General features: G+C 43.0%; 1 protein-coding gene across 4 annotated transcripts in view; it reads right to left on the bottom strand.

Moving 5' to 3' along the window:
- Positions 1 to 12,219, bottom strand: part of DYNC1I1 (dynein cytoplasmic 1 intermediate chain 1) — a 176,820-nt gene that overhangs the window by 77,308 nt on the left and 87,293 nt on the right. For all 4 annotated transcript variants that reach the window (XM_009641943.2, XM_009641959.2, XM_009641950.2 and 1 more), the window contains 3 exons: positions 10,897 to 10,986; positions 1,850 to 2,012; positions 624 to 723 (listed from right to left, as the gene is read on the bottom strand). In XM_009641943.2, the coding sequence (XP_009640238.1) occupies positions 624 to 723; positions 1,850 to 2,012; positions 10,897 to 10,986 (353 nt within the window). The remainder of the gene's footprint in view (positions 1 to 623; positions 724 to 1,849; positions 2,013 to 10,896; positions 10,987 to 12,219) is intronic.

Below are 12,219 nucleotides of genomic sequence, written 5' to 3'. Positions count from 1 at the left end.
TCAGTTTTATTTTGCAATATGACAATGCTTTGTGGTGCACAGCAGCTGGCCAGGGGACATGCTAAAGCAGGGTGCCTGGAACGTATCTGGTTTTGAAAGACCTCTTTTCAATCTTTCCAGGTTGTTCAGATGCTTTCACATTTTGAATTGTATTATATTAGAAAAAAAATTATTCCTCACTATTATTTTTTATTTTATATATTATTATGTATAACTATTATTATGTATAGCTATTTATTAAATCAACTGCTACATATTTAGTAAATTATTTTTAATTGGTTTAATTTTAAATTTTTTGTCCTAAAAAAATTTCCGTGTGCTGAAGGAGTTGAGGGGGGAGGAAAAGTAAAGACTCCTTCATCTTAGTAGGCTTGTTAACCTATAGTTTTAATACAGCATCCTGGTTTTGAAGACCAAGTAACATACAAAAAAAATGACAGCTTCATTATTGCCCACTACCCTTCCTTATGGAGAAACATGCATTCACTCCTTCAGGGCCCTGCTGTTAGCTAAGAAATAACACCGTATTCTGCAGAATGAAGGGCAAACTGAGGCCAGACATATTTTTTTTACGGAGAAGTTGGAAGGGATATAGAAACATATCTCCCAGCTTCACATCTTACCTGAAGAGACCAATCCATACAGGTGACGACACGATGCTTTGACCAGTGCTCATCATAAAACTGACGGTTAAAGGAAAGGTTGGCTCCTGCTTGAACATCTCTGTGGGAATTCAAACAAAGTGACACTTTTTGAAGTACCAGCATTCAAATGCTGTGGAAAGCAATGCAAAAGTTTCTGACTACTACTTCTCAAATCTCTGCCCAGCCTGGGGAAGACTGCTGCCTTGATTTAATTGCTCTCACTGACTGTCTTGCTGACAATTTTTACAATTCTGTTTCACAAAACCACATTTCTTAATTTCCTGACTCTTCTGCGTCACCCTGGGCCGCCACTGCCAACTTTGTCTCTCAGGATCGAACCTGGCCCTGGCATTCAGCTCCCCCTTTTCTGAATCTTCACCTCCAAGATATAACCAAATCTATTTTTGATTCCTGAGATCTTAAAGTTACAGCACCTCCTCCCAGCGACGGAGATGGCGGCTGCCTTCTGGCACCATTAGGATGGGCTGAAGCTCCGTGTTGGTCCAACGCTGCCACACTGGTGCATTCAGCTGGCCACAGGGGCAATGCTCTAGAGTTACCTCCCGTAACTTCAGTGCAACACAGCTACCGATTTGCCATGAGGCTTCAATGGATATGCAGCTGTTGAAATCTAAATGCTTCCTCTCGTACTACCAAGTTTTGCCGCTTCTACTCCCCTATCAATTGCTGAATCCACAACCTGTCACCTCTCGTCTTCGGTGTTCAGATTGCAAACATTTTGGGAGATCACCATTTTCATCCACACCATGCATAGCACAGCGGGATCCATTACAGACCTGAAGCAGTAGTAGAATATAAACAACAGCAATCTGAATTTGTAAAAATATCATGATACAACAACACTGGAACATACACATGCACATCTACATATACATGTGTATACACATACTTACTAATTCAATTATTGAAGTTTTTCTTCAGAATTTAAAATTTCATCCCCAGAAGTGAAACAAAAAATTAAATCACCTGCATAATACATGGAAGAAAAAACCCCAGAGCAATTAAGCATGAAGCTAATTTACAAAATAATTTAGGCTAACAGAGTGACCCAGGTCTTCATGGAGAGGTTTTAAACTTTTCTTAACTATAAAAATGTTTAGTTTAGTTTTAAAATTAAGGTTTCTCGGCATTGGAATTATTTTTATAAAGGTTATTTTACAAAAGCGAACAAACCCCAAACTGACCCATCTTTCTCTTCTACATCTCTGCCACTGTAGTCGAAGAAGATGTCTGAATCTTCAGCCAAAGCTCGCTCAATTACACGTATTGTCCGGTCAAAAAATATCAGGAATTCTTCTGAATGGAGAACTTGCTGTTTTTCTTCTTCTGTCAGTTCTCTAGGAGGAGCTTGGAAAATGAAATGTTGTAGTTAAGAGTCTGACATTTCACCCCTTTCCCAATGAATCAACATCTTCAGTGGGTTTCTTTTGACATGAAAGCTTGCCGTAGCAATGTCAGGACAAAAATCAAAGCTTTACTCTTAAAATCATGACTAAGAATTTTTTAGTATGTCTATACATAGTCCTGTATATTCCCGGAATGTAGCATTTACACAGGAGAGATCCTGTATCTTATATATTTATTATTCTGAAATGGAAAATACTTACCACCACCACCACCCCCCCCCCAAATTAAATAAACGCCGTGTTCCTGTTTCAGGAAATGGCTGTGACTGACGTTTAGGCAATACCTAACTTGAAAAAGCAGAACACTTATGTAACAGGGGACCTGTCAGAGGAGCCAAAGATAAAATAATCTTCTTAACTTATACTACAGTTCTTTGTGTTAAAAGGGCTCACATAATCTCTCCCTTCACTTCTTCCCATTTCTCCTTGGTGTCACTGATAAATCCTGTCTCTGCTTTAAAGCTTTTATGAAGCAATGAAGAACATAACCAAAGGTATTCTCTGAGGCAGCAAAATCGAAAGCAACTGCCCAAACACAAGTTTCTTTAAGGCAGTTTTATTCCTTGCAGAGGAATCCGAAGAGCCAGAGCAACAAATGCCACTGAGCTGCGGCCAAAGCTGCCCTGGAAGGGCGTAGGAGCTGTCTCAGGCACCAGTCAGGATAGCCAGGCCCCCATGAGATGAAGTTGCTTCTTTACACGTATGCAGAGATGCTAAACCTTTACTTCCAAACCAATATTTCCAGTATGGCCCTTCATTTGAAAAATACTATCTCCGCAGGATGCCCCAGCACTATGTCTCCATCGGCTGAATGACTTGGTAAATTCCAACTCAAATGTGAGCGTTGGAGGGAAAGGAAATTGGGATGCTGCTATTGCCATGGTGCAAAATTCTGTTCTCAATGACACTAGCAGGGTTATATCGATATTGTGGCAATGTTGCGTATCAGTTGTGCCTTTGCCCACATGCGCTTTTAAGTGATCATTTTAGTTATATTTCAGAATTACTTGTATTTCAAAAAATGCCATTAGTATCTTCACAGTTGGACCAAATCAACCTTGCAACTAGCTTAAATTCCCAGCATGAAAAGCTCTGTTGACATCACAGGAATTATGCTAACAGAGAATTTTGTTCCAAATTTATAATTAGGTACACAAACAACATGTTATAAACAGATTTACTAAAAAATTACAGAGACTCATACTTCGAATTTAACTGTCGATCAAAGGTTTCCTGCATTTGCCACAGATTTGAGGTGCTTACTTGGGAAAATGATGTTGCAGTCTCCCTAGGCCATATTGGGTTAAAACACCAGCAGCCAAAAAAGATAATTCAGCACATTGCCTCAGAGAACACCCAGTATACATCAAAGTTTAACTCCCAGCCCTGTCATACGTGTCTGAATGTTTAATTGAACAACGAGTGACACGGTTTAAAGTTGCAGTTCAAAATTGTTTTCAAGTTGCCGTGCCATGCCACACAGCTACTTTCAGCTATCAGGGAGATGTAGTCCTTGCTCGCCGTCTGATTTTCCCGTGGTTCACATTAGATTTGTAAGCTCTGGTGCCCAAGTGTGATGCCACCACCAGCCCCAGGGGCAAGGACGGATGGAAAGGCGCAACAGCAGGTGGGAGTAGTGACATGGTCAGCATTACTGCAGTACTCAGCTACCCCAATTTTTGGTGTACTTGCTTTCAAAGCACTCCCTGTGGTTGGGAGAGGCTGTTATCACCATGCTTAGGTTTGCCTCAACTGGTCAAAGCGTTAGTTCTGAAAGACAAAATCCCTGCACTACACCTGGGCTAAATATAGAGGGTAGGAATAATGCAAAAGGTGGAGGAGCAATTTGGCCCTCAGGAGACAAAGCAGCTAAGAAGTTAGAAACTTTAGCCTTTGATGATCTCCTATGGCCTTGGCCCTATGCCTCCTACCACCAGGTTAGTGGTCCCTGTGGAGCTCCACACATCCAGAGAATATCTACGTCCCCCCGCACGGTCCCCCTGAGTCGCAGAGCAACAATTACCAAGGCAGGAGTAGCAGAGCAACAATTACCAAGGCAGGAGCACAATTTGCCTCTAAGTGCTTCAGACAGAAGCAATGCATGTGAAAAAAAAAGAATGACTAGCAAAAAGTACAGGTTGACCTATTGCAGCATCCAAAACTGAATAGTAATTGGCACTAAGGGAACTCATCTGGCAAGGAAGCCTGTAATGAGGCAATATCCCACTGTCACCACTAAAGCATCGCTTTCCGAGAATCAAAGACAACAAGCAAGACAATGCAGCAAAATGGCATAAAAGGGGAGAAAATAACTGCAAAGGCAACTGGAAAACTCATTTTAAACTGCTCCAAATGGTAAAAATTATTTGCTAAATCAAATCCTCTCTACAGCTTGGAAATATAAATTTATTACTCAGCCATTTGCCGACTATAACTGGCAAAGAAAATACAACCAAAAATCAATAGAAAGGGAAAAGGCAAAAAATAAACAGCTTGGGAGTTGTGGAGTGTTCACAAGCAATGGAGACACAGATGATTGCAGTTCTACCTCAGCAAGATCTCCCTTGCAGTTAGCAATGATCTGTGGGAGGCCAGCAGTCTATTAAACCTTCTTCGGCATCAGAAACACCTTGGCTAAAGTTTGTAGGGCATAAATCAGCTTACCTCATTCATCTGACTGACACACCAGATGCCCCCTGGCGATATTAAGCTTCATATTTTAACCTTATTTTCTTCTTTCATTCGGCTGCCTCTGAAGTTTTATTTGAGGCACTCTCTTCTTACAAGAATGTTAACATCGTTACTTTTTCCAGTGTAAAACATTGCTGTAACTACTGCAAATACATGAAGTATAAGCAAAAAAACCCCCAAACAGACAGGCTTGTTCTTTCAAATATGAAGATTTTCTAACCATTCATCTTTCAGAGCCACTTCCATTTTCCCCTTGTTCCTTCTCCCTGTCTGTCCATTACCTCGAATAAAATAAAAAGAATCTATGCAATTTTCTGCAATTTTTCTTCCTATCTGGGAGCTTACAGTTGCTTTGATCTCAGCTTTCAAGAGACGCAGGCTCTCTTCAAGGAAAACTCTGAGAAACAGAAGTAGCTGATCAAAGTATTTTTTGTTTTGTTTTGTCACAGACACCTATGCGATGTGACAATATCTTCAGAAATTCCCTGTAAGAATACAGCATTTGTCTTAAAGTATCAGCTCTCCCTGGCATAAAAACCAAACAAACCACATCTAACCTCCCGTGTCTAACAAAGCCTAGCGCGATGCTTGGCTTACCAGCGCTAAAAGTTACGTGCTCATTGCCTGGAGTGCAATGAAAGCTCCTGCAAAAGGAGACCCATACTTTGCTCTCGTTTCTATACCGTAGCTGCGTAATGAATTATTGTGCCTGTGCTCTGCTACCCGCCCGGAGGAGCTCATCCCATCCGTGGCCCCACACAGTTCCTCACATCAAGAGGGCCCACGGTGCAGCCACCAAGTTCTGCCTAGTGGGGCCACGGGGCATCCTGTCTGTCCACGGACACACTGAAAACACAAGCAGAGTGGGTGGCTCTGGGGTTATGAGGTCAACAACGTGTATCAGAGAAGCCCTGTGCTCATGTTAATGTATAATATTGTACGGAATAAAATGGAATTTACATTTAAAATTAAAATACTGTGCAGTTATATACTGCAGGGGAGGAAAACGCGAGGTATATCCATACTGAAAGGCATTGTACGCTTGTGCATGAGCAAAAAGGTCTAGAATATGTAACAAAAATTGATTGTGACATAAAAACAACAGATTTATTCACCACATTTCTGAAAAATAAGAGCATTTTTTTGTTTCACATGTGATTTAACATGATCCTCAGAAATACTGCATTTCACACCAGGTCCTTTGTCTACAAATTTCCTTAGAGAAAACAGAAAAAAAAATTGATATGAAAATATTTCTTTGGATCTTTAGGAACTAAGATAAAAAATGCTGCATACTTGCCCTTATCTGTCAGAAGCAGGTTTGTAGTAAATATAATATAAATAATTGTGATAACAGTGAAGGATCAAATTCACAAATACTTAAATACCAGGATTCGAATCTTCTCCCAAGGGAGCCAAAAAGATATTTAAAAAAAAAACCAAAACAAACCCACACCAGAAAAAAGACCCGCATTTAAATAAATACAATGGAACATAAAAAATATTCTCCTGGAACCTAGGAAACTGTAAAAACCTGACAAAAGAAATGAAGTCCATTAAAGGCAAAAAAGAAAAAAAAAGAACAGAATGAGTAAGTGAATGAAAGAAAGGGCGAACTAATAAAAACAGTAAAGCAGGAAGCAGCCTTGTTATGAGCCCAGAGATATAACGAGAGACAGAAGGAGATTAGTAAAACCCTTTTAAGAGCTGTATTATTACTTTCAGCATGTATTTAAACCCATGTAAACTTTAGATGTGCTGACGACCGGGGATGGTAGAAACGTACAGCGTGAGAACTGCAAGGTGCTAAGGGGCTCTTGGCAGCATTTAGTCCTGGTCTGCTGACAGCCTGCCACCCTCTTGGTTTTCTTGTGCTTCTCACTTTCACGTCAGGCTTGATATGTGCTGCACCCCGATTTGATATGGGCCATACCCTGGTTTGGTATGGGCTGTACCCTGATTTGATATGGGCCATACCCTGGTTTGTTTGATATGGGCTGTATCCTGATTGTGTTGGGTTTAAAATGCAAGTCCCTGCATGGCACAATTGCTGAACATGTACAGGGAGATTTCAAGGCGCATGTAGGGGTTTTTCAGTTCTGGAATAACAGGGTCGAGAACCTTAAACTCAAAACTCTGCAAGGCAGGGCTGTTCCCATTGATCGTGCTTCTCCAGAGGCCGTGCTGAGCACCATCCCTGAGCACACCTGAGCTGGGCTATCGGGATGGGTCCACAGCCCAAGCTCGCTGTGGTGTTGGCGGCAGTTAAACCATGGCGTCACAGGCTATTACAAACCCCCATGAGTTCACAGGGGCAAAGCTGGCAACCTGTCCTGCTCTCATAGCGAAGCCTGAGCTGGCGAGAACTAAACCATCTCCCCCCCACCAGCCTGCTGTGTAGGTACCCGAGCCCCAGGCACAGGGCCAGGGCAAGAGCGGGGCACTGCAGGTCTCTGAAGCCGCAGATCCCAGCCTCCCCCATCACAGCCTTTCATGCAGGTTTCTCTGGATATATCCATGGCTTCAGATAAATGCAGGTTGAGGCCCACTTTCAAGACTCAACCCATCCTGCTGTTCATGTGGTTTCTACTGACCCAAAGAGGCACTTTAGATGGATCTCCAGAGCTCTCTGGCAGTGGAAAGCCCTAGCCCACTTGATGCCACAGTTTGGGATCAGTCTTTTGTTTATGTGGTCAGGAGAGGTTGGGAAGAGGCAGAGCCCAACCCAATTCACCAGCAAGTATCCCACACCCAAGGATCATGCACCTGAGACATGGGTAACAACATGGAAAAAGAAACACAAGGCAGTCCCAAGGCTTCATAGGCTTCAAATGGTCAACAAGCCAGGTCTTCACCTCCCACTCCAGCAACACTTTGGGGGGCTCAGGCTGCTCCTCCACCCTTAGCACCCCCATGGCACTGAAGTGCCGCAAGAGGTGCTGTGCCAGGCAGGCTGCCCCGTTGCAGGTGCACTGTGTGCCTGCTGAATCATCCCCCCCAGACCCTGCAGAGCAACTCTGGGGTGTGTGTGGGGGAAGATGAGGAAATTAAGGATGCAATAAATGTCTGTAGAATTAAATCGGACTACCTATAAACCACAGAGAGAGAGAAAAAAATCACATTTCCTCTTAAAATACCATTATAAAAATAGAGCACTCCTGTCCTGTTGGCTTGGGGAGAGGGAGACTGAACAGACTGGATCCAATCTTTATTTTTCATCCTGACCTATTTTTGAGTTATATTCATGAAAATATTGTCTGCCTTTCTCTCCCCACACTTCTCTCTCCCATGTTTTTTTTTTTTCTTACACTCCTGTAACTCTAAAAAGGCCATGCTGATTTTTTTTTTTTAATCTGTTAAAAAATGTGCTCCCTGAGCTGAAACCAAATTTCAGCCCAAAGCAAATTTTTACGGCTGGGTTATAAATCCCTGAAAAACAGGATTCATAATGGAAGTGCTGACACAGCCTTAACTACTATATAGCAGTGTGAATGGCGCCACTATAATATCTATTAGAGATTCTTTAAAAAGTTCGCAAAATATTGTCTTGCCTTGCAGAGAAAAAGAAGCCAGAGTACTTAATGCCAACATAAACATGCTTTTAACCCATTATGTGCTAATTTGCAGAAAAGCTATTAATTCTGAGTAGGCACACAGAGTGCAGCGCCGACAGGAAATGTTCTTCTAAACTCCTGTTTGACTCGTAACATGGTTTTAATCACTTCCATGAAACACAAACGATGGCTTCAAACTCCGAATGTTGCTCAGAACATGAGAAGGGCGATTACAACAGGGAGGAAAACGAGATTTTGTTGGCAAAAGGGCTAAAGCCAACAGGGAGAGAACGACACCAAATGCTAAAAATGGGACTCCGTTCCCTGTCAATTCGGAGACGACTGCTTCGTTTGATTCACAGCATTTAATGCCAGTCATCAGCACGCCACTATTTTATCCGTCACAACATGTACTGCAAGTCAAGTTCACTTGCTATCAGGCAGTGAGCATGTTTTCTTCTTCCTTGAACCCAGTCAAGTGTTAGCCCCTCCCAAAGCCGGTTCTGCTAAAACAAGCTGTGCCTTGCTTTTACAGCCTGCAGTTTGTGTGCCTGGGACCAGTGCTAAACTAGCCCAATTGGTCTACCAGTCCTGGGGGTCTGCTAGGCAGAGAAGGGGAGCACTGCCCCGAGACTAAAACACGACAAAGAAATAAAAGATGGTGGTGGTGGTGCTCAGTCAGCAAAGTACATAAAAGGCTAATTTGAAAGCCCACGAAAAAGTGAAATAAATCAGTTCAGGAATGTATTTAGATTTTTTTCTCTTCTCTTCATGCAGGAGTTTGTGGTTTCTCCCCAGGTAGAAGGGCTAGTGTTACTTTTTACATGGAAATAAATAGGGGTGGGATCAGCTGTAAGCTGAATACTAGAGGGACATTCAGCAGCTCAGGACAGTGCGTAAGTGCAGTGATACCGGTTTTTATGGCTTCCTGTTGTCATCAGTAAAAGAAATACTGCGTTAGGTCCAGTGTCTGCTAGAGCCCATATGTGAGTTGATGCCACAGTTTTGGGAGGAAGGATAGCTTTCAGGAAAAAGTAAGTTTTTCTATCTTGCCATGTTTCTTGCTCAAGTCTTCAGCTGTGCCTTTGCAGGCTCTTGTGTGACTCCTGTTCCTGCTGTCACTGCTGTTCCCCTCTGCCCACGGCAGCGGTGGCTGGGGGTGGTGGGAGAAGCAGAAGGAGTTAGTTCCCCCCTCTGTGGTTCTACAAGGACCTAATGAGCAATGGACACTGCAGGATTTATGGTGTGGGTGATTTTTTACGATGCTCTTAAGAGGGAAGAAAGATCAATTTATAATCAAAACAGCGTGGCTGGTACTGCAACTCACTTCAGTGTGAGAGGATACCAAATGTGGGCACTATACACCAGACTCAGGTTTTTTAGACACTGGTGTAAATCATGCCAGGCTCCCCTGGATGAGAAAGGAGCATCCGCTGCTGTATTCACATTTAATGATTTCAGGGGCTTCTCCGTAAAATGACTCTGTATTTTTCCCATAGTGAGACTACCTTGTGAAAAACAAAGCCAAGGCCACAGAATCATCCTGATAATGAACAGCATAGCAAGAATTGGCTTAGGCCCTACCTGAGGAAGCAAGTTACCTTTCAAGAGGGTTAGCAGCATTGTGAGCAGTCCTGGTGATACAGTGCCAGGAAATGCTGGAGAAGAAACTCATCTCCTCTCACGCTGGAGCTGCTGATATTTCAGCTCTTTTTCCCCACTCCACAAAGGGGTGAGCACTGACTGCTCAAAGCAACACACCAGACTAGCCAATCCTCCAGTAAATTCCCATATGAGGAAGACCAAATTTCACATCCCTCTTCTAATGATGAAAGCTAGAACAGGTTCATAAGAAGCAAACAAGAGACATTCAGCATCTCTGCCATGTCCAATGCTGATATGCACCACTTAGACGTGTCTCTTGTCTGCACCAGAAAAAAGTAGTAACCTGAATTTTTGTCTCTTGCAAGCCTGGAGAGTGCCTCAGTCAGAGAAATGGATAAAAGGGCTGGACCTGCCCAGCTTCAGCTTTGACCTTAAGTTCCCCGGGGGCAGCTCCTGCAAAAAATTTTGGTTTTGACAGTCAACATTTTCCAGTGAAATGGTTTTCTGCTGGAAGATTCCTGACCACCACTAGGTTTAAGTTTGCCCCTCTCAAGCAGTCAAACAGTTTATGGTCTCTAAGTACCTCTGAAGACCAACCAACTTTATGGAGCCACTGGAATGCCTGGCATCCACGTTTTAAATCTTTCATGTAAGCAGGCTATTTGAGTCAGAGGACAAGTAAGCACCAGTCCTGGAATCCAAGAATCTCTACTTTGTTCCCAAATTATGAGGACATGTTGCTTCGTCTAAACAGTCGAAGTCTTGTCCCTTTCACAAGCTTCTCAGACCTACCAGCTGGGTCACTGGGATACAATTTTCTGCTTTTATACCACTCATGTGGTTCTGAATCAATAAAACTGGTGACTGTTTCGATTTCACAGTGTTCTCAATAATGGAAACTACCCATGGGAATAACTACTTGCAGGATTCAGTCCTTTAAAGCTGTAACAAAATCCTTTTCATTTTTTAAAGTACCTTCTTTCACTTCCTGCTTCTGGTCTTGATTTTCTGTCTCCAAGTCATCCTGTGCTTTTGGCTCCACCATTTCTTCATCATCTTCATCCTCTAAAGAAAAGGAAGAAAAAGATTTGTGAGATTCACTTCCCCCAGGGGGAGGGAAATAGCCTATCTTCTTTATGATTATAAACTGGTAGTAAACACGGGTAAAGCAAAGTGCACAATAAATGGAAACGTCTACATTTACACTCAAAGTGACGCTCTCGGGAATTTCCCCCCGGACTGCAAGGGAATCTGCTAACACAGGGCACCTGCCACTTGTGCTCCCTGTGGCAACTTCCCATCTCAGATGTCGGCTGAATATCTCCCTGACCTCGGAGATGACTTCTTGGATGGCATAAGAACAGATGCAAACGTGTTTCAGCCTGGCAGCTATTCCACGGTTGGGACACCTGCTATCCAGACACCTCATTTCCAATTCAATTCTCACCAGATTAATTTGTCTTTTGACCTACAGGAAAGGGTTAAATAGAAATCTGACCTCAGGTCAGATGCCACTAGCAAGCAAACAAGCATGGTACAGTTCTGAAAAGTCATCACCATCAACTGGAGGAACACGGCAACCAAAAGTGGCATTTGGAGCTTAAGAACCATTCTTGCATTAATACAAATTTAATGAACACTAAAATTTGACACATGTCAGTTACTACTGCCAGATGTTTTAATGACCTTTCCTGACCTATGCAAATGCCTCTTTCCTTTTTTTTTCTTTCCCTTCCCCTCTCTCCCCACACTCACATGTTCTCATTTTATTCAGGAGGGCAAACCATTCATTCCTTGATGTCTGCCTGAAGTTGAAGGGTTCTGATTGTCCAGACCAAAACAGAATACAAGCAGAGCTGGAAAGACAGTGATGCACCAAAACGGCTCAAAGCCTACCTAACCCTCATTACTTGTTCCCAGCTACAGCAACGTGATTCATCCTCCAGTGCCCAGGGCCGGCACCCAACCCACTCATGCTCCTGAGAGGGTAGGGATGCTCAGCCTTCCAGATTCAGCGAGCTATGAAGACTGAAAATAAAGCTGGTCCTAAAAAAGTGAGTTACAGTAATTAACAATTAAGATAAGCAAATCTGGGGCTTTGGAGGAATTATTCTGGAATGATTATGGAGCTTGAAGCAGCATCACTGGTGCCCTGGGTTGGTCCATTGCATGAGAGAACGCATGTTGTCCCAGCCCCAGGGCGTTCAGCCATCAGCAAAACCACGGCGGTTCCTTCGGGGCTTTCTGAGCAATCTGCCTGTCACCACATGGCTCCTCGCGATGTGCTGCTTCTCCAGG

This window comes from Egretta garzetta, unplaced genomic scaffold, assembly GCF_000687185.1.
Source record: "Egretta garzetta isolate BGI_Z169 unplaced genomic scaffold, ASM68718v1 scaffold30, whole genome shotgun sequence".
NCBI classification, from domain to species: domain Eukaryota; kingdom Metazoa; phylum Chordata; class Aves; order Pelecaniformes; family Ardeidae; genus Egretta; species Egretta garzetta.
This window is presented reverse-complemented; position numbering and strand designations above follow the sequence as displayed.